Genomic DNA, 26,746 nt, shown 5'->3' with positions numbered 1-26,746 from the left:
AAGTGCCGTCCTTGGCATCCACACATTCTCGCTAACATTAAATATCCTGCATATAAAACTTCATACTTACACAGAGCTCAACAACTCAGAAAATTTTTAAAGAGCCCATTTTTTTTCTACGTTAAAGAAAAATTCTATGAATGTAGCAGTTAACCTGGACCAACCAGTAAATCATTTATTTATTCATGCTGCTAGTTACTTCACAAAAGTGTATTTACTATATTCTCAATAATATTAGTGGCAAATATAAATACTCCCTTTATCCAAAATAGAAAGGGATGAGATATTTCTGTGAACCATGTATTATATATGAGTTCATATTTATGAATAAATGTAACATCAGATGAAATGCGTAATTGTTGAATTATCTGCAGCCAATTTCCCTTTCCTAGTAAACTGACCTCTATGGCAGCCCAAGACTATCTTATCTTCACTTGTAAAGGCCAGGATCCAAATGCTAAAGTTATTCTGCTACTGAGAAAAATAATAGCAAAGTTATCGAAAAAAAATTTTAAGTTAAATTCTTAAATTTAACTTAAATCTTGAATTATTTTTCCTGCTCCTGAAAACTAATATAATTACATATTAACTACAAATGTAGCTATAAGGCTATATAGAAATATGCAAAGTATTAATATATATCATAAATTCATAATGTATATGTAATATATGAGCATTTTCTAAAACAATATGTTTTCTAGTTTGGGGCCACATGGCATAAATATGTAAATCAAAGCCAAAATCTTTTAAGATAACATTCAGAAAAGACTCCATAGATTTTTACGTATTTATGCAATGTTCAGTAACAAACTTATATTTCACACTTAGTTACTTACGCTCCATGAAATAGGGCCCAGGCTCAATTCTCCATACAATTTGCCCTTTTTGTGTTCCAGTCACACCTCTGTTTTTAGAATCCCAGAAGTTGGCTGGAGAATTCTCATCTGAAAAACAAAGAAACACTTTTCAGCTTAATTATAATCTATTTGTTCTTCCTTAGCTCAAAGATACAAGTTCTAAAATAAATGCAAAAAAAAAAAAAGATAAAAGGAAAATATTAATGAACACTATTATTAATGACTACCTTCCCAGCAGCTAATTTCCCTGAATTTCTATATTTGCATTTATATGGGAGAATTGGGGAGGAGGGTAGGGTGTGGGGTGGAAGGAAGATGGCATCTGGGCTTGGCCAGACTGGCCGATGTTGCCAAAAGATAAAACTGCAAAAAACAACAGGTACAGCTGCTGCAGCTTCGGTGATGGGCTGATGTTATAAGAACGGGGTTGAGCTCCCATCTATAAAATAAATCCTTGATGAAAAGGAAAGGAATAGTGAAGCTGGGAGAAAATAAGAAAGAAGATAGGATGAGAAAAAGGGACATTAAGCTATGAAACTGAGTCAAGACACAGTCCAGGTTTGCCATGAGCAATGTCCAGGAGATACCAACCAAGTCATCAGGTCTGCTGGGGAAATCTTTACAAAATGCCCAAGGCACTAGACCTTGAGCTAATACAGGAAAAGAAAACAGGCAGGTTTAGGCTTTTGTCTGGAGAGATGGGACAGATCTGAAGAACAGGCCTGAAAGCATCGCTTTCCAAGCTTTCTGACCTCACGGCACATAGAAAATGGTAAAATTTGTAGGCATATTGGATTAAATGGAAGAGACGCTTACAGCTTCAGATGACAGGTAGGGATGCTCTGGCTGCCCAGGCTCTGCCCCACACCCTGAGGCTGAATAGAGTCATATTCTTTATAACTTGCTCACATCTCATTAGTTTGAAGCTCTGTCTTAGAGCACTAGAATAAGAAATGAAACTAAAAACATAAAAAAAGAGACCATCAGGGTTTCACAGGCACACAAATATGTGTACAGTGACACTGGCTCTTAAGTTCGATGTACCTCAGTTGTTTTCCCAGGAGGAAAGATTAAAGGTACAATTTAACTGAGAGTCGGAATAAATCAGACATGGTGAAGCAAGAGCTATACTTAAAATGAAAAGATAGAGAAAAGGTCCCAAATCCAAAGGAATAATCTTGAGAAGAAAAACCTCTCTTCTTTTGAGTATAAAAGAAACAGAAAGTGGGGCAAAGTGAGGGGTCGGATAATCCAGCTCGGAGGGATTTCTGCCTGTAGCATCCTTGGGGCCCACTGGCTTCATCATATTGATAAGCCAAAGCACTTTGGGAGGAATGGTCCTTTTGTGCCATTTGCATTCAGCATATTATAAGTCGAAGATTCTTTGTGAGGAAGGCCCAGAAGCAGTGACTGCTCTTCATAGGAATGAAAAGGCACCACCCATCATGTCACCACCTGCACTCCTAGACACACACTGCGAGAACAGAACTTTACTTCATCACAAAAATATAACTGCAATGCTGTTGAGATGTAGAAGGCGCTCGGGCAATCACCTAAAACTGGACTCAAAAGATGTCAAGTGACTGGCTGGCTCCTCAGGGCAGATCCTGCTCACTGCCTGAGCTTCTTCCATGCAAACTAAAACTCCAATTTTGTCCAAGCCGCAATGTGCCCAGTGAAAAACTCGCCTCTCCAGAATCCCTGGTAGCTAAGAGTGGCATGTGGTCTAGCTCTGGCAGTGAAACTGGAAGTCTACTGGGTGGGACTTCTGGGAAAGCTATTATTTTTCTGATTAATAAGAGGACAGACTCAGTAATCCTTTCGTTCTTTCTCTTCCCTTCTTTTTGGAGGGGAACCACATGCTAAGTAAGGACAGCAGAGCAAGAAGCTAGAAGCAACCATGAAGATTTTTTTTGGTCCTGAATGACCCTCAGGCTCCCTGCTACATAGGCAAAAATAAATTCCTGTGAATTTATTTGAAGTTTCTGTGGTTGGGTCTCTGTTACTTGCAGCTGAACACAATTAATAATAACAGTATACCCAGCATCCTCAATGATTTAGACTAATCATACCTGTCTTGACCTAGAGTCTTCAAAACTGCATCACTGCTCCAGGTTAGACAACAAAAGTAGTTGCTTCCCTTCTAAAAGACACTGTAATTTGCAGAGCTACTTGGATGGGGAGAGGGATTCTTATGTTTTCACAAATAAATGTTCTCTATTAGCTATTGATCACTTGGAAGGCACAGAAAGTTGGACTATACAGGAAACAAAGTTTAGGCATGTGAGTAGAAGGCATCCAGCTATTGAAAATGTCTTTTAAAAATGTGGCTATGCACATGGGACATTTTCTGAAAATATTGTGACAGTTTCCACTTGAGGCCTCAGGAAGGATGAGGCAGCACCAAATCTTGCTTTAAGGAGCAAGCACTCACATCACAATGATAAAAATTAACAGTAAAAAAATTGTTCTTGTTAATGTGACCTCACTGTAAAAACGTTTGCATTTCTGTTATTAGTACTAAACTTTTTCACTCTAAACCATCAATTAAGACGAACTAAGTACACACTTCTGGCATAATAACTTTGGGAAATGGGCCACTGAGGAGCAGAAATAGAATGAGAGGGCAGTAATGGGATGAGGAGAAATACTTAAGAGGTATGAGCACCAAAGAGAATTGATGCTTGCGTGGCACCAACATCCTTAATTGCAAATACAAAGGCCCTAGAAATAAACCAGTTCAGGGGCACAGAGTTCAAATTATTTTGACATGACCGTCACAACCTCTACAGCTACTACTGCTCCTACTGCTGCTAGTTGGCAAAGCCTGGGCCAGCCTTGGGCACACCATGCTAAAGAATGCCTGAAATGACCCACTCCTTTTCTTTGTTTCAAGACCAATTTTAATTTTTCCCTCAGAGTAAAGCTTTTTTCTTTAAGTAGGTCAACACCTTCGTTTAGTTGCAGTCAATTTTTGTCTAGCCCAGGAACTCCTTTATGGTGACAGCATTTCTCTGCTCAAATCTACTTTTCATGGTTATTCGAGGACAGAATATTTTTTCCCAGATTGTATGAGTTATGTTTCCTTTACTCTCACTTAACATCTATATTAGGTAATTCAGTCTTTTAAAAATTCCCCTAATCCAAGAAAAAGAAAAAAAAATGAGTATAAAATGGTATACCAAAGAAATGTTTTTAAATCCTCTACAAATAACATATAGATGTAATTATAAATCTATTTTTTTTACTTTAACTGAATAAAGGTTTCGATAGATCAAATAAATATAATCAATTTTTAAAAACAATTACCAATTGTTCCATTTATATTTAATCATTTGTCTTCCCCACTCTGTTTTTTTTTTTTTTTCAAGTATTTTTTCTTTTTTTTTTTTATGCCTACAGCACCTGGTCTTCCTAGGTGGTCTCCCATCCAAGCACTAACCAGGCCCAACCCTGCTTATCTTCCGAGATTAGTCGCCCACTTCTCTTAATAACTAGTCAAATCTGTTGCAATTTCCTTACACCCCCTAATTTCTATCCTCTTATTTGAAGCAGGGTACCATCCAAACATGGACATGAGGCCTCATCTCCCTGGTTTCTCCATCCCTCTATTACCACCATCTTTTCTATATCTATACCTACTTTGTGTCTTCTTGCCCAAGTTCTACCCCCGTTATGGTGGTACCCTTGAGCCAATCCTCACCACCAGTCACCTTCTCTCTCCTTGATCTTTAGCACCTTCCTCTCAACCTAGAAGTATGTCAGCCTCCAAGAGGCATATTTTCCTGGTTTTACTTTTGCTTTTGCTCTTTGACCATTACCTTTTTTGCCTCCTTTCCCATCTCTGTTCTTATTTCTCTTTCAGCTACAACAGAGTCTATATTTTGGGAGTATATTTTCTACATACTTAGGTAACTTTTTAGCTGGAATGTAATTATAGGAAAAAACATTGGAGATGTTTAATTCATGTTCCTAAATACCTTTTCTAAATCTAATTTTGTTTGGTAGGGGTTATACAAAGCTTGTCCACTCATGTCTCACAAATCTCTTTTGTTCTATTACAAGTCTAGCTGGCAGTACCTTTCCTCTAAATAGAAAAAAACAAAGCGCACTTAAAAAGTCCTAAAATCCTTTTAATATAATTTTCATGCCTAACTTGTAAATACTATAAGAACATGATCAGGAAAACTTCTGAAAAATCTTTACTCCTGCCTTATTTTAGCAATCCATGATACTTTTTCAAAATGATTTCATTTGGTGTTTTAAAAGATTACTCCTCAGAGATAGTTCAATTAATTCCAATTAATACAGAAATTATTTTTGTTGAGTTTGTTTCCCAAGGGACAAATAAATAAAGTGTTTGGACCCAAGAAATAAAGGAGAAAAAATATAAGATTACACATCACACACAACTAACTCTCTTCTATTAACCAGAGTATAGCGGCTCTGGTCAATTAGGTGAGAAAAATACCTCCTTTTCTAAAGGAAAACCACATGATTTTTTAGGAGGAACACCTTAAAATCTTAAATGTATATGTAAGCATCTGCCGTACATTCAGTTGGTCACAAATCACCATTGTCTGTCTCCCCCTTTAGAAAGTTGATCCTCTACAGAATTGACCACCCAACTCCATTGCTCACAGTGAATAGCCTCGGGAATTCTTCAAGATGCTGACTCCTGTTCCGCTCTTCCAGAAATTTTGATTCAGTAGGTTTGAGTTGGGTCACATCAATCTGAATTTTAGCTAACACTCCAACCAGGTAGGTACCACGAACACCACACACACACAAAAAATTGTGTCCAGTGGTTATTTCCAGGGAATTTTAGCAATTGTAATGCTGCAGACCATGAATATCTCTTTGACTACTGTCCCTTTCATTTGTTAGCTCCTTCCTTCCTTCCTTCCTTTCTTCCTTCCTTCCTTCCTTCCTCCCTCCCTCCCTCCCTCCCACCCATCCTTCCTTCCTTCCTTCAAAAGGCATTTATTGATCAGAATACCCATTTCCTGCCACAAGGAGTTGACAGAGCAGCAGGAGAGGACTGGCACACAAGGCACAATGCAATGTAAAAAGTGCTGCGATGGAGGTGTACATACTTTACAAAGTGTTAAAAGAGAGCCCAGGAGGGACAGTTAGTGTTTCCTGTGGCCATGTATAATTAATACAGCTCTGGATCTATCAAGTTTAAAGTGTCTCTAGGAGATGCATGTGGAGATATCCTTTGGGAGATCTACACATTTAAGCCAGTCATTAATGTGTCCCATCCATTCCTTTGCTTCATCACTCCAAGAATTTTTTTTTTTTTTTTTTTTTTGGTTTCACAAATGGTCATCAGAAAAACAAAGCGGCGGCCATATTTAGAGCTGAATTCAGTCATAAAAGTTGCTGTTATTGTCTGGACCCCAGGATATAATCCTTTTCTTGCTTGCGAAATTTGAATTAGTTATATTAGCTTACAGTGTGATTATAAAGAGTAATTTTTAAAAGACAAAATTAATTCTTTGTTTAAAATGCCACAAAAATGTTCATTGCAGCATTAGTCACAGTGGACAAGACGTGGAAACTACCGAAGTGCCCTTTAATGGATGACTGTGGTACATATGTACAATGGAATATTACTCGGCCATAAGAAAAGATGAAATGCTGTCATTTGCAACAACATGGATGGATCCTGAGATTACCATGCTAAGCAAGATAAGTCAGGCAGAAAAAGTTGAGAACCATATGATTTCACTCATTATGTGGGCTATAAAATGAAAGCAACAAACTAACATGACAAACAGAGACTCATGGACACAGACAATAGTTTAATGGTTACCAGAGGGAAAGTGGAGAGGGAGGTAGATAAAGGTAAAGGGGATCAAATATGTGGCAACAGAAGGTAATTTAACTTTGGGTGGTGAACACGCAATACGATATACATAAGACGTATTATTGAATCGTACACTAGAAACCAACATAATTTCATTAACCAACGTCACCTCAATAAATTTAATAAAATACTTTTAAATAATAATAAAATAAAGTAAAATGCCACAAAAAGCTAAAATAATGGAAACATAGAGTCTTCTAAGTTTTTTCAAACTTTCTTCCCCATAATATGTCATACACAAAGATTAGTGTGAAATTATCTTTAAAAAATTAATTTTTTCCAGTATGTGATTTTTGGATTCCAGAAAAAATTCTATAAATAGGCTTTTAAGATAATAAGAGAATATATAAGAGACACAACCAGACACATCAAACATATCCAAACATAATTTGGATATGGAAATGTTGCTATGTCTATATTAATATTTCCAAAACCTCCATACAATACTGGAGATAAAACAGGAACCAAAAAAAAAAAAAAAAAAAAGAAGTATTCAAAGGCCTCACTCTTCTATCAGTCAACCTAGGGGAATTGAGAAAAGATGAGAAATTTTATGAGAAAGATGCCATGTGACAAATTGTGCAGAGAGATGAAAACTGATGCTTACAAATTTTCTTTTGCTTTAAAGTAATCCCTCCCTACATTTTCACAAAAAATGGAATAAACATCTAAATTGATTTTAAATTACCTTTCGGATACAAATTGAATATTCTATGTCCTGAGATTAGACATAAAGGGATCCGGCTTTATTCTGGTTACACTCAGAAATTGGATGCTCTATCTGAGATTTGGGATTTGGAGAGCAATACTAAGTTACAATATGAATCAAAATGATCATTCTAGACCTGGGGTAAGTATATACCCTCACAGAGACCGTTTGATGGTACAAACTTTGAAATTCACCAGCATGTACTAGGTGGGTTATGGAAACCCATCGCAATGTGAGAGGAAAACTTTGACAACAAATGACTTTGAGACTAGAAATACGCTGTGGAGGAAGGATGAGTCTCTATCAGTGAATGTACCAAGTAGAGCACCAATCTTAACTAAGTGCTATGAGAGTTCATTAACAAACTTCCAGATGAATTTACAAACTTCTAGATGAATTTGCAAACTTGGCATTAGTTTTTAACCCAATCTTCCTAGGTGTCCAGTTTCTTACATTGAAGCCCTCTCTGGATGGAAAAAGAAAAGAAAAATTAAGAAAAAGAGCATGTGTCAGATATGCTTAGACACTTTAATGGTAATCTTCTCATAAGTACCGAAAAATTTCCTGCCTATAATGTGCTAAAAATGGAATAAAAAGACACTAGAACCTTACAGGATAGAAAAAGCAACAGAAGCTGACAGAGCCAATGACAAGTCCACAAGGTCTGGCCTTGGGAATATTTGTGCCTTCCTACAATTTACTGCCTCTAGAGGTCAACACCTCCCCCTTCATTTGTCTAGTTATTTTCCCACAATTTATCACCCTTCATTAAAATAGTATATAAGCCCCTGAGTTTAACTATTTTTTTGGGTCTTCATTTCATTTCCATGAAGGTTTCCTTGCACACAGAAATTAAAATTATAACATCTAATGAAATTCGTATGCCATGTTTCCTGTTAATCTGTTTTCTGTCAGTCTGATTTGCAGGCCCAGAAGCTGAACCTAGGAGAACAGAAGAAAGGATTTTTTTCCTTCTCTGTATGTCCTCAAAGGCGTGGTCAGGATTCTTCCTCAAGGTCCATTTGTCTGGAACTTTCCCCGATATATCATTATGGCCCAAGCCTCTCCTTCAATGTTTTCCCTTTTTGTTTGCACATCATCTTCTCAATGAAATCTACTCTGACTGCTCCATTTAAAACCACAACTCCTCCAGCATTCCTGGACTACCTAATTCTGCTCAATTTCTTTTTCATAACCTCATCACCATCTAACGTTCTATATAACCTACGTATACTTCTTATATACTGTCTGCCTGTCTCTCTAGAATTTAAACTCCAGAAAGTCAAAATCTTTTATCTATTCTGTTTACTGCTGTATCTCCAAGTGACTAGAACAATATCTGGCACATAGTAGGTGCTCAGATTTGGCTGAATGAAAGACATCTTGATATCTTCTTTTGATATATGACATTAACTGAATATTAGTATTATATTTTTAAAATATATAAGAGAAATAAAATTCTCACCAAAGAATGCATAAAGCCTTTTTAAAGAGATCGCCATCTTGTTCAGAACAGAGAAAAATAAGGACAATACTGCAAATTCTATGGTAAGCTTTATTGGGCTAATTTAACAAAAGCAGTTTATTTAAATGTTCAGTCTTTATAACAAGAATTCTAATTAACTTAATTTGATCACACTGTTGTGCTGCATTGACATTCAAATATCATAATAACTTACAGTAGGTCACACAAAAAGATGACTTGGCTTACCTAAGATCACACGACCAGTTTTAGGTAAAGGCCTTTGAAACCTCTTAAGAAGTTCTTTCCTGACAAAGACTCAGAACATTTCTAAATTAAGATTTATTTTTACCAACTGAATGTTTTCCTTTACAGAACATAGGAAACACAAATTCTTTGATAATATCTCAAAAGGACAAATAACTAAAGGCTTACTTATAACTAATAAGTCTATTTTATTTGGTTATTATATAAATTTATGATAAATATCATTTTAAAAATAAGACATACAATTTGTGATTATGTTATCCAATTTCATGATTAAACTATCAGTAGGAATTAGGTGCTCTTTGTAAACTTTGAAGCTTAAAAAATTTCAAAGTCTCTTTGAAGTATACATTGCCATCAGTGCATAGTTTTCCCCATCACAGTTTGCATGGCTATTTTCCTCTAGCAATTACACTTGAGAATGTAAGCCCGAGATTTTTAAAGGATTGAGTGTGGCTAGCATCGGGTAGCTTGGTAAACACCTTAGCACAAGATCTAACATTAGGCCCTTCAGGAATATTCAATAACAATAACACTAAAATGCCTCAATCCTACTTTGTGTACAAGGTTGACAGGTTAGAACAAGCCCTCCTATTGCTAAACAACTTTCATGATAAAGAGTGGAGTAAATGCTCTTTTTCTAATAGTCTGTAATTTGGGGCATGGTGATGACAGGCTAATAAGAGTTAGAAGGAACAATTTAAGGCCTGAAGACAGAAAAAAGAAAAATTCTAGAAGCGAGAGAGAAAATAAAATTTATTAAAAATTAATTCAACAAATACTTATTGAGCATCCACTATCTGCCATGCAATATTCTAAGTTACAGGGATTCCAGGGGAATAAGAGAGTCAAAAATCACTGTCCTTGTGGAGACTTTGGCCCAGTGGGGAAAGTGATCAACAGGCATATACAAAATAATGTATATGTCAGGTAGTATAGTCAATATGATGTAATCTCAAGTAGCGATAATATGGCTCAAAGAAAGGCAGCCAGGGGACAAAAGGAAAAAAAAGTTGGTGGGAAAGTGTTACTTTATGTAGGTCAGTTACAGAAAGAGGGGCCTGAATAAAAGGAAGGCATTTTCCACAGGGGGATTTGGGAAAAAAGCAAAAACCAAAAATGCAAAGACCCCGAAACAGGGACAAGCCTACAGTGTTCTGAAGAACAAGAAACTGATGCAGCTAGAGCAGAGTGAATGAGGCAGAGAAAGGGAGAAGACGAGATCAGAGAGACACATAGGGCCACCTCGTAGACCTCAACGGTAATAGCGAGCACTGCAAAGCTTTCTACATGCCAAGCACATTCAACTGTTTTGCCTCTATTAAAACCGCTAACAATTCTATGAGGTACTCTTACTAGATTTTTAACGATGGAGAAACTAAGGCACAGAGGAGTTAAGAAATGTGCCCAAGATCCCAAAACTACTACATGCAGAATGAACACAGGCTGCCTTGCTCCAGAGGCCATGCTCCTCAACATGACACCACACTGTCTATGGCGAATAGTTTGGATTCTACTCTGATGATAATGGAAAGTCACTGAAGAATTTAAACCAGGAAAGTGACATGATCTGCAGTAAAAAAAAAAAAAAAAAGTCATTCTGGCTACTGCCCACAGAGTAGATTATACAAGGACAAGAGTATGGCTCACATGCTTCGTGCCCGGGCCCAGCACCAAGTGTTGGAACAGAACCTAAACATGATCCTCCTCCCATCTCCGTCTCTTCTGTGCAGACACAGCTGTAGCAGCTATGCATACCCACCCTTCGTGCAAAAGGCTATGCACCGATTCCAGACTCTTCAGTCCAATTTCCCTAAGTCCACCATGCTCTTCCTCTCCCTCTCTATTCGAACAATTCCTGAAAGTCTAATGTTCCTGTATTCACCTTAATCAGTCAAAATCACTTAGTAACTCAATAAAACACTTAATGAAACATATTTAATGTATCACTAGCATTTAGTCCTCATGAACCTTCTTTTCACCAAAAAAGTATGCTTTTTGTTTTTGGGTACATATCATTTATTACAAGTGCTATGAAAGTAAGACACCATTTGATGATGATGTTGTCAGGTTCTGGCTGCCAGGTGACGGTAAGATCCCAGAACTTCAACAGACAGGACATTTGACTTCAAACTCCATTTCTCTAGTTTACTAGATTTATGATCTTGGGTAAGTCTTAAAACTGCAGACTGCATTTCTTTATTCTATAAAGTGATAACAGCACCTACCACAGAAAGCTGTAAAGAATAAATGGTACAGTATGTGAACCTGCTATATCTTAGGAGCTAACTGTGTGGGCTTTTAAAATTTTTCAGTCCATTTCAGCCTTCTTTCAAAAGGAGCTATGGTTTGTTTGTTTTTTTCCAATACTCAAAAGCACAATTCCTCAACTTCATTTTCTTAACTTTTACTTTTTAAATTGATTTTTAAATAAATTTATTTTATTCAAATTTCTCACAACTATACATAAATTAAAACAAATACATGCTTATTTATATGTGTTTGGAGACTCTGCATTCTTAAGCAACAGATACCAAATTACCAGACAACAAAAGTCCAGGCTATCTATACAGTAATAGTTCATTATGCCCTTATACATGTAGCACAGTGTTTCACACTGAATAACTCAATACTACCCAGTCCTTGGATGGAAGGTCACTCAAAGTTTAAAATTCTGTCAATGAGCTTTAAGCCTGGCTTAAGAAAGACTCGGACAGAGGTGCCCTCATCTCCCTACACAATAAAACAGAGACTTCGAGTACAGTCTTCAACTTAGAAATGTCTGCCTCAGCACTATGTGTGTAAAAAGTTGCCAGAAATGACAAAGTTTTGATTTTATATCCTCCTTCCTTTCCTCTAATTATTTTTTTAAATACCACGCATACACTCAGCTGTCACTCAAAAATAATCCCTTTTAATACTAAGTGTAGCTTAAAAGCAACCTCTAGATTCTGCAGGGTGTTAACTTTTACATTGTGCAAGACAGCTGAAGAGTCTGAGAAACGTATAGCTATTATAAAATATAATGCTTAGCACAAAAGCATCCTTTGGTTAGGGGTAAATTACTCCTTTGAGCTTAATGAGCTCAAACAACAAGGTTCAGGAACTGTAATAGCTAATTTTGTTAGAGCTAATCCAACTAGGTCTGAAAATACTAATTAGGAGTATGTGGGAACATCTCTTCTGGAACATTTATTGCTGCTGATCTTAAAGAATAACTTCACAGAAGTAGCTACTCCCTCTGGATCCCTCCCCCAAACGGCTTAATCAGAAGAAAAATGACCTTTCCCAGATATCAGAATGCTCACCTGAATCTTTACTAAATCATCAAAGTATTTTTTATTAAACTGAGCATTTATCTATGTTCCTCAATGAGAGTCTCACTGACATTCTAGCAGATAATTCTTTGTGAGGGTCTGTCCAATGCATTATAAAAACTTTGGTGTCCCTAGCTCTCAGGCACCAAATGCCACTGCATCCTACATGACAATTAAAAAACAACATCTTCAACACCCTTGAGAACCACTGATTGGCATTTCATAGCCAAAGAATAAAAAATAAAAATTTTCATTTGAAAAGCTAATTTGTAAAGAATTAAGATTGAAATGAATTTTGCTCTGACTTCATTCCAGTTCCTAAATAATTAAACCAGATTTAGAAGGCCTATAAAAACTGGGCCAGTTTGCCACAGCAGCCACAAGAAAATCTTTTTTAAAAAGCCATGGTTTAATTCTCAAGTTAACATTTGTTATAAGATTGTTGTTAAATCAACAGTTTCTAGAATGTAAATATCTACAAATATTTGTCCATATGTTACATTACAAATAAATACCCTTTAATATCTTATTCCCTGAGAGAAGAGTAAATTCATCAAAAACATTATTATTCCAGAGGCAGATAACCTGTCATGAAATCTATTTAGACTTAATGAAATGCCATTATCAAAAGCACTCTTGTAAAAGTTGTGTTTAATTTCACAGTAAATAATTCATTTAAAACCAATGGGACTCCAGAAACGCACAATGAGGGGATTACATATTTAGTTTTACCTGCTTTGATCCCAGTATTGATCTCCTATGTTGAGGTGTAAAGTGACTAAATTTGAAAAACGCACTGCATAGTTTATAAATGGACTATCCCTAACCAAGCTGGGAGGGGACAACATTTAAGAACTTTTCAAAGAGAGAGGCAGAGAGAACTATAAATCCCAAACAGATGGACACAGAAATCAGGTGAAAGTTCAATTCATTTCCAGAATTTACTAATACCTTACCTCATATAATCCCAAAGAGTTTCTCTCTGCCTTTGCCAGGGTAAACTCCATCATTTCAAATCAGATTTAGGAAGCAGCCTGAAGAAACACATTTCATTCTCCTTAAAATCTTGTACCTGGCCTACCCACTTGGTAAATTCATTCACAGGAGTGGCCAGAATTGAAGTCAAGGTGGGTGTGTAGTCCTAACATGGCTTTGAGAGCACTGCAGGTCCACTTCACTGATGCTCCTGCTTCTCTTCCTCCTCCCCCAAGTTCTAGAAATAAAATACTAGAAGAACTTGAGCAGTACACTAGCAGGAGACTCCTGTCCAACTAAGAACAACACTGAAGGCCACTCCTGCCTTTCATCAAGACTTATCATACATAGCTCAGGCCTCCTAAGTGAAAAAACATAATATATTAGTGTCCCTTTGGCTGAGGCAGTTGTAGCCACACCCCTGCAAAGGGTACAGGATGCAATCACCCCATCCTCCCCTCAGCTTCCTTCCTTTGCTTTTCCATGGGAGAATTCCAAAGAATGAGTTATGAGTACATACACACACACACACACACACATACACACAGACACACACATGGTCATACACAGTGGGCTGATGTAAACAAGCTGACTGTTGTCACAAAGAGGGGAACTTTCTGTTTGATTTACTCAGACTCGTGTGGCCACTATCTGGGAACTCTAATTTACTATTGCCATTAATTAGATATAACATTCATTTAGGTTACTGAAATAGACTTGGAGTATCCTAATCAATCCAGAACAGAGTTTGTGGACTTGTGATTTCAGTCTGTAAAAAAGAAATAAAACTTTTTCGAACATCACATAGCTTTAATGAAAACCCAAGCATGTTGTTATCAATTCAGAATTTATTTTCAGACCTCACTTTTAATGCAAAAATAAATACAATCATCAACCTAGCTGGTGCTCTTGTCTTATGGTGGAAAGAGGTTGGGTTGCGGAACCCCCAGGTCATATGCATTGTTTTTTAACGCAGAAAGGGGCCTCCTAAGCTATTGGCTAACCTAGGGCAGTTACTGCAATTTTTAAGTGCTAGTTGAATGGGTAAATGCAATCAAAGGCTGCAAGACCATATCTTTCCAACGAACTTCCAGGAAAGCAAGATGAAATGTCCTCATTTGTCACATGCTTTTACTGTGAAGTGAGGCAGACAGGATTTAAGCTCCGTGCTACATATGGTGGCTGCAATTTCCTCTCTACTGTTCCTTTAACTTAGACATAATTTGTCATGAAGCTTCGAGGGCCTACATTGCTTTGGACTGGAATAGACTGAGTAAACACAGCAAGCCTGGCAATCCAGAATCATCACCACCCTGACCAGGCCTCCTCTGGACAGGCAAACCCAGTCAAGTCCTAAATCAAATCACTGTGGATTTTTGGGTGTGTCCTGGAAAACAACAATAATAGCAAGCATGTACAGAATGCCTACTATGTACCAGGGACACATAATAGATGCTTTAATCTCTAATAAATGCCACTGTACTCTAAGGTTGAGGTCAATAGTGTTATTAGGCCTATGTTACCGATGAGGAAACTGAGGCTCACAGAGAGGAAGTGACAACGACAAGGATTTAAAGTCAAAGCTGAGTGACAGGCAAGCCCAAGCTCATTTACAATACACTGCCTCCCTCAAATAACACTGTGAAAATACTCAGTAATTCACAAGTGGCCAATGGGCCCACAGCGGCCTAAGTCACCATTAGGAGATTAGGAAAAATAAATCTAGAAAGGATAATGCACCAGCATCAAAGATGACTACAGCCTGTGAACAACAAACTTCTCAACAATGTCAGCATCTCTGCTTTCATCCTCAAGAAAGTGTATGATCTTGAACTCTTGCCTACTTCCAAATCATGGAGCACCAGACTCTCCTTGGGGTTGAAGAGAGGCTCACATCGTCTGGTCATAGTGCGGCTCTCATCGCCCCTCACTTCCAGGTCTCTGGACTCTGCCAGATGCTTCCACCACGCTGGCCCCTCCAAGCCCTGACGCTTTGCCTTCCAATACTGTAACATTTTCCAGATAGGCCACTTTAGCTGAATGAACTCTAGATTCTGTTCCTCCATGTGTCACTGATGCTCATGTGTGGCAAACAGGCTATTTTCCTATGTCAAGGAAACCTACTTCTCCACAGTATAAGCCATTGTCATAACAGTGCAAGATTTCCAAGTTGATCAAGAAAGAACTTATAAGTGAAGCAAAGGAGGTTAGATGAATGCTGCAGCTTAGACTTAAGGCCATCATGTACACATATCTTTTCATAAAGATGGTATTTCTCAAACACAGGTCATTCAGCCAGTACCCACTCAATCACAATGAACTAATATATTGAGCAGATATAGCCAGAGGAGCATACTGTCAGACCCCAAAATTTACATATGCTATTCCTTTATTCAAACCACACCCCTCTGTGAAAGAAAGACCAAAAAGAAAATCAACAACAACAAACAAAATGAGGAAGCACATGAGTACCAATATTACATTCATATATCAACCTTAGCATTTTCACTTACTGTGATATCATATGGTGTTAGTTGGAACTAGGAGATAATTATGAATAAGACAAACATAGCTCCTGCTCTTTCTTTCAGAGCTTCTATTTGAGAGAGAGAGAGAGAGAGAGAGAGAGAGAGAGAGAGAGAGAGAGAGAGAGAGAGAGAGAGAGAGAGAAACACTAAATAGCAAATATATAATGAATTCTTTAGTTGCTATTATGATAACATGCTACAAAGGAAGGAGAGAATGTTATAAGGGAATGGCTAAGCTGCTGAAATGACCCAGGCCAAAGAAAAAGAAAAGGCTCCCTCAAGGAATCAGTGTGTGAATGAAACTCTGAAGGATGACTAGGAATTGTGTAGGGAGAGGTGGGCAGAGAGATCATTCCACATGGAAGAGCTGTGCGGAGGTCTTATGGTGGGAAACAAAGGCTGAAAAACCAGTGTGACTACATACAGCACAAAAGATGAGGGAGAGATGTGGCCAATAATGAACGGACTAGAAATTGTAAGCATCCCTGTATAGGGAAAGGGAGGCTTAAGGATAAGGGAATGGAAATTGTCCCTTTCCCCATCTCTGTAAGATCTTCTGAAAGCCCAACTGATTATCACAGTTGTCAACATTCTAAGCTATTGATCTAGCAAGGCTACTCAGGGGTGGATGCTGAATGGATTAACCATAGAAAATTAAAGGCATCACAACTAAAATAGCTTATTCCCAAAAGCTCACAGAATATTTAAGAGTAAAGCACAGAAGAGCCAAGACATAATTCTTAAATGACAATACAAATTGACAATGGAAAAATTCAACAGTGTCTCCTCCATCTGTCTTTATGGTGGCACCAAAAACATAAAACAGTATCAAGGTTAGTACATCAGGAAGGAACAACCCTTTTCCTGAAAAGCCCATTATGAATTTCCTTTGTGTTTATGCATTTTGTATGCCTCTGAGTCTGAAACTCATATGCATTATTTGTTTTACAGCAAATGTCTGCTTATCTGCTGCAATTTTTATTGGCTGCTTTTTCTTCTGACATTGTGTTCATAAGGAAGCCAGATGAATGTTCATTTCATCATCACCCTCATTTCAGATTCCCCAAATCTTCCAATGGAAATACACATACATTTGTGTATAAATCAGAAGCGTTTTGAAAATATGTTAAAAATGAGACAGCTGCTAAAAGATCAAGGGGAGGACCTAAATCTAAAACCAAATAGATGCGTGTACATAAAACATGTTATTTTTTAAACTTAGCTTAGAAAATGGTAGCAATCAAATTCAATAAAAATAATCATGGCTATCATCTGTTATCTATTAAGAACTTACTATATTGCAGGCCCTGTAAGTATGTATACACATTCCCTCATTTAATCCTCAGAGTGACCTTCTGGCATAATTATTACAATCCCAATTTCACAAATTAAGAAAACTTGTGGATATAATGATTGAATAACTTGCTTGCACAAGATTACACAGCAAGAAACTAGCTGAGTTTCAAATCTAGAGTCTGTATGACATCAAAGCTTATCCACACATTTCTCACTGTTATACAACTTTGTACAACAATAAAACTACTATTTCCCAAGTGCCAAAAACTATGCTCAATATTTCAGAATCATTTACCCATAGAATTCTCACAATTTTGAGAGGTGTTTTTATCCTCAAGATGAGGAAACAGTTCGAAGAAGTCTAGTAACTTGATCAAGGGCACATGCGGCAAGGTTGAAAAGTGCAGAGGAAGATTTTCCAGGACCCTGTGCAATTTCACAACAGCAACACTTTTATAGTGCTTGAAGTTCAATTAAAGCAAGAATGGGGATATTACTTTCTTAGGGTTTTGCAGCTTTATCTGGGAAATTTTCCTTATGCTTTGGAAGAGCGAAAAGTCCCCAAAGAACTAATGTTCTCATTTAGGTGGATAAGGAAATACCGCTATCAACGTCCCTTCACGCCCAAATACCCGGATTGTGACCCATCGCTTTCACACACAGGAATAAATGATACTCGCTTTTACATCTCTAATAGAAATGCAAAATTTCTATTTCAATACGAGCAAACGGATGTAATGTGCCAAAAATTCTGGATGGCATACCCAAATAAGAATAAATATGGTCCCTTCCTTTCAGTAATTTCCACTACAGAATTAAAGAGCCAGCTACAGGACTGTCTCCTTTCTTTGACTAACATGTATCTTAAAGCTCGAAAGATATAATTTTCTTTATGGGTGAATTTTGTATTAACATATAAGAATGTAATTTTTCCTTATCAATAAATTTTGTGTTAACTCATATTAATGTAAAGACAAGTGTTTTTAAATAAAATACTATAGTGGCTTATAAACAACCCGCCTCCCTCATTCAATTCATAACTACTTAATTGCATGGATAATGGGTTCTATAGCTATGCTATTTTTTATTCCAAATAAATATTTTGTAAAGTAGAATAAATTTAAGAATAGATTTTAAGCATGTAAAACTCTAAAAATAAAATGAAACCAACAGAGAAGGATGTAAAATTATTTTGTATGCATTGTTTCTATCTGTAAAACGAGAACATTACCTTTTTCCAATAATGCTTTGCATATGGCTGAGATATCAATGACCCTGATAATATATCCTAGAGATTCTTTGCTGAAAGCACGTATGTAGAGAATCCAATATACTCACATTAACGAACATGTCCAAAATAGGAATTTATAATATAGCACTATAGTATGTGATGCAGAATTAAATACACACAGATTCCCAAACCCTGAAGGAATAGTTCTCAAATTCTATTGTGTATTAGAATCGCCTGGTGAGACAACAGTTAAAACTCAGACATCATAGAGCAAATCCCAGAAATTCCTATTTAGTAGGCATAGGATGGGTCTTAGGAGTCTGAGTTCTTAAACAACTACCCAGCTAATTCCGATATAGGTGGGTCCTTAAACCACACTTTAAGAGACACTAGCCTAGAGTCTCAAAATCTAACAGACCAATCATTAATGTACATGTGTATGAGAATGTCACATTTGCTTTTGCCAATTTGTTTTATTATAAAACACAAAAAGACACATGTAGTTTTGTACGTTTACAGTATTCCCTACCCTAACAACAATAATTCTCACAATGATTATTTCCAATCTATCTTAGAAGATAAAGGAGTATAATAGGAAGATAAGCAAGTACAGAGAAAATAAAGACAGGAAAGGATGCTAACCTGAGAAATAAAGTTTTCATCTATATTTAAATCTAGAGCAGTGCTCCTCGAAATATGGACCATGGACTAGAGCTAGGCCATGAACTGGCTTTTCAATGATCTAAAATAAAGAAATTGAGTGTCAGCCTTTAGAAACTTTTACAGAAATCTGTCAAGAGTAATTTTAAATCTGTTCCATCTAATAATGAAAATGTGGGCTTATATTTTATAGATCTTGTTTTTTATTCCATTTAATTCTTCATTTTTATTTTGGTTTACAGAAGATCAATGTCTGTGATGGATTTGAATGACAACAGGTAATTTGAGAAGCACTGGTGGACTCCAGGTCGAAGAATCCAGCCATGCTTGGTCAGTCCAGTGAGACTCCCAGCACAGGACTGGATAAAAAGGTGGCTTTCTGTGGTATCATCTCAAAGGTTTCAGGGCCGAAAGGATTTCTTGAACAGACATCCTTAATGTCTCATAGTAACTCAGTCTGAATCTGTCAGCATTACTCCAATCTATGTTGTTGTTTTGTGTGTGTGTGTGAATTGAACAACTTTTCTATAGCTTGTACCACCTTTTAGAATGACATTTTAGTAAAATTTCCTGTTTACATTTTAGTAAAATTTCCTGTTTACTTTCAACAGCATAAAACAGTACTTGTTTCACTTATTCTAAATGTATACCTTTCAACTTTCAAAGAGACCCTCGAGTTTTAATATTTGAGGATTTTGTGGTGAACTTTATCACTTTCGAGTGTACACAGGGTGTTTATCCTTATCTGTTCTGTTCATCTTTGCTGACATGCAACTATTGTTTCAGGTTGTTCTCAAAAAGCAGGTCTTCTAATGATCTCGGTCATCTTAGTACTAGGTCTCTATTAGCTGTATAATGATTTTTCATATTTGGCAATGACAACAGAAGCAAAAAGTATCAATAAATTATTACAGTCATAAGTACATACATGGGACATAGAACTCATTTTGCAGTTTTCCTGCCTCCTAGTAAACTTTAAATAATAATTGTCTCTGTTACTGAAGACCTGCATTCTAAACAGTATCAAAGTTAAATTCTAGACATATTCTAAAAATTCCTGCATCAGGTCACTGTATCCCTTGGTAGCAGCCTGCAGCTGCTACTTTTGCTCTATGAGTGTTGCCAAGAATAACTTTTCCCCTTCCAAGTGAAACATGGTGTTTATAAAATGTGAGGGTTGGAGAACCTGGGAGTATGAATCTGTACACACAACAGACAAAGGCACAATAATAGCAACTTCACTCCTAGCTGCCAAGATTTCTAGCCAGGGTAAATGAAAAATGAGGATTTTTCTCTTCTAAATTATTGCGTTCCTTTTTTAAAAGAGAATAAAGTCAAACTTTAAATATCGGAGTTCATTCTGTGATGTTAAGAATTCTCTGACAGCTTGTTGGCAGCACAGAATAGCACTAGTTCTGCAGCTAAACTGGATAACTATTAGCTGTGTGACCTTGGCCAAATGATTAACCTTAACCTTTAGTTTCCTCATCTAAAAAATGGTGATAGTAACATTGCATTGCCAGCACAATTTTGAGAGGACTATAGAGCTGTATAAAGCAAGTAGACAATGCCTGGCATAGAGTATATACTCACTGTCAGTAAATTCTCAGATATTAGTGTTGTTATTCTCAACGGGGAAGACTCTAAATCACTGAATTATCTCCAGAAGTTTTTAACTTCTGCAACAATTATTTACACTTAAGTAGGTTAATGACAGTCCATCAGGGAGGTGGCTGGCTAGATGAATTGACCTCTGGAGTCACCCATGTCTAGGTTATCTGACGTGATTAAACTGGGCTCAAATTCAGTACTTTTAGGAAAATTCAAATAACACCTTTGGAGAAAACAATTGTCTTTCTTCAATTTACTAAAAAATATATAATTATGTTAATATCTTTTATTGTACTACATACATTTGTTTCAGCCATCACTTTGAGAAAGGTTAAATGAAGCAGATAAAACCAAAATCACAAGACATCTTTGTAAAAGTAAATGGCATTTATCCAAAATGCCTTTCCTGGAACAAACTGTAACAACTCGATTAACTCCCACCCTTCCTTATCAAGCTATATTTAAGGGTCTGTAAGCATTTCCATTATAAACTGCTATCATCAGGATTTGTAATTTTACCTTCTAATCTGTTTTAGAGTTTATATATAAATATCTCAATCACCTTTTAAAAAAGCTTTTTTTTTTTTTTTTAAATGGAAAACTTCCTTTGGTAAAAAATAATAGTACAAGGGGTGGATTGGGGAAAGAAACACAAGAAAAATAAGGATTATTTTGCACATAAAAAAATTACCTGCCATGGCTTAAGCAAACTGTAGTGTATGTTCAAGAAATACATGCCACCAAAGACCATATTAATTCAGTAGTCATTATATCACAGTCATAATAATTACATACTATATGTGTCCAAAAATAAATGAATAGGTAAATTGTGGCACAGCCATATAACAGGGTACTATGTAACCATCACATGATGTTACCAAATATTTTTTTTCTTTTCGAATAATTTTTAACATGGAAAATGCTCATTATATAATAAGTGGAAAAATACACTGCAGAGCTATATGCACAATATGAACTTATTTGAGTTTTAAATGTATATAATATTTATTAAAATAAACTTGTAAAAGAAATAGACCAAAATATTCATAGTAATTAGTGCTTGGCAGGAAGACTTAATGTCCCTTATATTCTTCCATATTTTCTAACTTGTCTATAATGAACTTGCATCACTTTAATAACCAGAAAAGAGAGACTTCAATCTGGTTAGTATGATGAGAAATACAAAAACAGTAATACAGGGAAAATGAATTTTGGTATCTCTTTTTTCCCTGTCTTTCTATATCCTTTGAATTTCCCTTGCAAATCTATCTTCAATCATCAACTATTCTGAAATTTGAAAATACTACTTTATACTGTGGACTTAAGAAGTATCCATTCAAAAAGAGTTTTTATTTATCACGTGGAGTTGCCCAAAAGAGTGACCTTGCAGCTAATCACATATTATCAATAACCCATGTCTCAAGATACTAAAAAGCATTAAGTATCCTCCATCATGAGGGGACTTCTAAGGGAAAAAACAGATTCAAGATATATCTGGTAAGAAAACAAAAAATATAAAATTGAAGCAAAAGACGTCACATGAAAACAAGTTTGAATATGACTGAGTTTAAAATTATATTCAAAACTTCAAGTACTCAAGTCATCAGCCCAAAGACACCTGCTCCAAATGAAATTATAATAAGATCAATTTAAATAAAATATAAACATCAAAAGATTTCAGAGTCCAGGCTACCTCAGGGCTTCTCTAACTCCTACTGAAAACACACGTGCACGTGCACACGCGTGCGCGCACACACACACACACACACACACGCACACAGTCAGAGATATTATCTACAGTTTATCTTTACAGAAACCTAAATAAATTCTACTAGAAAAACAAGTTTTACTTTTTTCAATTTGTGTATTTCAAATTTATTTATTTAGGAGCAATTGTTAAAGAAAACATTTGAGGATACTAAGAGTGAAACATGCCAACCCACATCTACCTAACATTATTATACTGAGAAGTAAAAATGAAGAATGTGATAACAAAACATAAATTAAAATAGTATTTCATTTTTTAGGGTAAAAACAGAAAAGAGTTACAATTCTGTGAAAACTACTCCTGATGATGCTCAAATTTCATAAGCAGGGCAAGGAAGTTTTAATAACATTGATCCCTAAATAAAATAGAAACCAAGTTAGTTGAAGCTACACAACAGTCAGTGCCAAGCAAAAGTATCTTGGACTTTTAGTGATAAAACAATAAGTAAAAATTCTTAGAATCCTAAAGAGAGAGAAGGAGAGTCTCAAGTGTAACCTAAGAGGCAAATTACATTATGACCACTTTTAATCATTTATCTGCATAAGATTATCTTCTGAGAATGGCATTCTTGACCTAAGCTACTAAAATAATTTTACTTCAGATTTTCCTGAAAAGGCCTCAGAATAATTAATGCATGAATGAGGCAAAGCTTTAATTTTACCAAACGATCATGTATAACAACTGTAACATCTCAAGGGGCTTCGAACAAACTCTTCTCATTTCTTACCAGTAGATTAAATCAATACTGCTAAATCAAAGGTAGAGAATGTGAATCAACCAAACAAACAAAACACAAAAGATAAAAAGGGAGGAGAAAAGAAGCACATTTTTTCTTGGCACAAGTTTACTCAGATGTATTCTCACATAGCATTTTTACAATTCTTTGGAAACCAGGTTTCATTGTTATTCTATATTTAGATTACTGTTCTACTCATTACTTCGAGTAGCAAAGTCCCAGATGCCTCCTCTCTGACCTGTATTTGGGTTGTACATCAGTGAGATTGCTATAGGATAGTAGAGCAGTGAAGAGTCCATGCTTAGGAATCTGATTCCTGGATTTAAATGAGGACCCTGCCATGTCATCTTTTTGCCATTTTGGCCAAATAACTTCAAGTCCTACTGCATAGGGCCAAAATAGTATATATAATGATACAGGCTACACACACACACACACACACACACACACACACACACACACACATTTTCTTTTGTTTATGGGGGTAAAAAACATGGAAATGATAAAGAAGCCACCACAAAATTTCCCCTCCAGAGAGAATGAGGGTTCACAGTGAAGATATGGAGATGTCAGGGGTAAAATATAATACTGCTCTCAAAACAACTTCTTATATAGTTTTCCCATTGTCCTAAATGATACAACTTGAGCATTAAAAAAAAAACTGCAGCTCATTAAAACACACAAAACAATTTAAACATGTGTTCATAACAATATTAAAGTGTACATAGCCACTCACCAAAAGGAATCAAATCTCTTTAGTCGCAATTGGCAATAACTAGGGCACTATTGCTTATGTACTCCAAAAATAGTTTGTCAATGAAAATGAAAGAATTAGGCATATACCATGCCTTTTCAGTATTAATTGTATTTCGGAATAACTAAGGAGCTGTAGCTGATGAGGGGAAGTGTTTTTTTACACAAGAATTCCAAGAAATAAATGTGGAAGGAATGAAAGAATTAGAAAATTCACAATTTTTCAACACCTAAGAAAATAACATAATTGAATACATTACCCAAAAAATTGATGAGAAACTTTCCAATCTGGACACTAGGATGTCACGATCTGAACTCAATGATCAATCTTACCATTACAAAGACATGGATGACCAGATATTAAGCATTTTGTGTATCTTTTGATTAAATGTGGTATGACATACACAGCACCATCAACTGTCCACCTTGGGAAAAAAATACAACTGACCCTAGTTAAGAACTTTGTGTTAAACTCAAATTTACAAGAAATATGAGAGATTGTGGAAGATATTAGCAGGAAACAAAAAACAAATCCAGAATATGAGATGTTCTACAGGATAACTGATATAGTTGTCAGTGTCATTGAGAAAAATTAAAAGGAGAGAAGGTAGTAAAAAAAAAAATCGGATAAAAAATAAACTACTCTATATAATTGTTGTTTAGAGAACAAAAACAGGCAAAAGTAACCTATAGTGTTAGCAGTCAGTCCTTGGAGATTGCAACTGGAAGGGGACCTGAGGGGGACTTGCAGGGAGCAGAGAATGCTTTATATCTTGATTTAGGTGGTAGTTATAAAGTTGTGTACATATGTAAAAATTTGTCATGCTATATATTAAAGATTAAGATACCTTAAGGACTTTCATAAATGTTTTTATTCCTCAATAAAAACAATATAAGAGGTATGACTAATATATGGTGCTAGCAGTCAGGAGACAATGATTGTCTTAAAAAGTGGGTATGCTTGAGAAAGGCAGAAGGACTCCAAAGTAGTAGAAATGTTTTGTTTCTTGAACTGAGCACTGTTACCATAAACATGTTCATTTTGAGAAGATCAAGTTGTAGACTTATGATTACTTCGCTTTTCAGTATGAATGACATTCTCCAATTTTAAAAAATGTGAAGAAAGGAGGTACTACTCCATATTAAAGGTGAAATAATAACCAAATTATTTACTGGATTTTCTTTAAGCAAACCAACCAATTTTTTGAGGGACAGTGCAATTTTAATATTGGATAATTCCTGTGTATTGCATTAAGTGTAATAAAGACATTGTATTTGTATGAGATAATGTTCCTATTTATTAAAAGTTTATAGGGTAAAACAGTTGTTATGTATGGCCACCGAAGTCTACGATTAGTTACCTCAATGGTCAGATAACAATTGGACAGAGATTTCCTTCAATGCCTTGAACCAATAAGTTTCCCAACGTTTGCTAAGGGGCTCTGTGTGTACGATGGATCACACCTTCAACACACTAGTAGTTTATAACTCTGCCTTAGCCTTTACTTCCAGCTTGCACAGAGCCTTGGGGCAGGCCGGCAATGAGGCCCTTTTCAGGTCTTTCCTGGGCCAGCACAGCCCTGCCTACATGTGTAGCCTTTTAGATTTCCAGGAATAGATCACAATTTTTCAAAGCCCCCCCATGGACTTCTCATTCTCCATTTTGTCCTTTTACATTCTTTGGTCAGCCCTTTGTGTGCCTCAAGTGGTACTACTACCTCGGGCAGCTGTGATGTTAAACAATTGCCAGTGTTTGTTTTTGACGAATATCTTGGAGATAGAGCTGTTTGCACTGAGTATGCTCTGAGCCAGATCAAATAAGGATTAGTTCTGTGAATGGGGCTTTTTCAAAAGCTACCAGACATATCAAGTAGTGACAGTCCTCTAGGGATGAGGCTTTTGGGAGAGCAGGAAACCCATTGTGCCCATTAGTGGCTGTTCAGCTGTCAGTTTTCTCAGCTACCATGGTCACAAGTCTGTTGGTTTTCAAAGCTACTCTGGAGCTGAGGAGAGGAGTATAGAAATAAGGCAATTAAAATATCACGAAGCCTTCCATTCTAATTGAAATTCAACCTGTTTCTTGAATAAATCCTCCTCCTGTACTTGCATGTCTTTGGTCGATTTTGAAAATTTTCTCCAGTGTACTCATTGCTTTTTAGAGGAACAAAATTTTGGAGGTTCCTACTCTACCATTCAGAAGTGCTTCTTCTCACAGTCATCCCTTGAAGATTGGATGAAGGGTTTTCCTATTGGATTTGTCATTTCTACCAGCTGCCATTTTCAGTAATAAGCACATTTGCTTAAAGTATGAAAGTCAGGGAAGCCAAAAGTCCTGTACAGACATTATTCTGTGACCACAAACTTCACTGATAACCCCACATGGTTATCATGTCACTGATTCTAAATACCAGTTCAGCACAAAGCCATCCTTCCTATTAAAAAGCAATTAAGTGCAACATGCCCTATTGACCACAGGGTGAGAGTCTGAATAAGGTAACAGGGACTGTATTCTTCATTTCGTATTAATATATAGGCTTAATGGAAAACCAGAGGAGAGAGGAGTAATTCGGGGGATTGCTTTATAAACTATGTAAATGCCTAACTAATGTACTGTATACCTGAAACTTCATGATTTATAAATAATATGGATTTTAAAAGCTACAGCAACTGATTCAAATGGACACTGCACTTCCATCTTGCTTCA

The 26,746-nt window shown here is 36.3% G+C and overlaps 1 protein-coding gene across 3 annotated transcripts in view; it reads right to left on the bottom strand.

Annotated features, from left to right (window-relative positions):
* HECW2 (HECT, C2 and WW domain containing E3 ubiquitin protein ligase 2) overlaps positions 1–26,746 on the bottom strand; it is a 320,650-nt gene that overhangs the window by 130,066 nt on the left and 163,838 nt on the right. For 2 of the 3 annotated variants that reach the window (XM_036237069.1, XM_036237068.1), the window contains exon 3: positions 837–944. In XM_036237069.1, the coding sequence (XP_036092962.1) occupies positions 837–944 (108 nt within the window). Of the gene's footprint in view, positions 1–836; positions 945–13,440; positions 14,168–26,746 lie in introns of those variants that run through there. The other variant, XM_036237070.1, reaches the window with a different exon arrangement.

The sequence above is a fragment of the Rousettus aegyptiacus genome, unplaced genomic scaffold, assembly GCF_014176215.1.
Source record: "Rousettus aegyptiacus isolate mRouAeg1 unplaced genomic scaffold, mRouAeg1.p scaffold_m13_p_2, whole genome shotgun sequence".
NCBI classification, from domain to species: domain Eukaryota; kingdom Metazoa; phylum Chordata; class Mammalia; order Chiroptera; family Pteropodidae; genus Rousettus; species Rousettus aegyptiacus.
The sequence above is the reverse complement of the archived record's forward strand: the minus strand, read 5'-3'. Positions and strand labels throughout refer to the sequence as shown.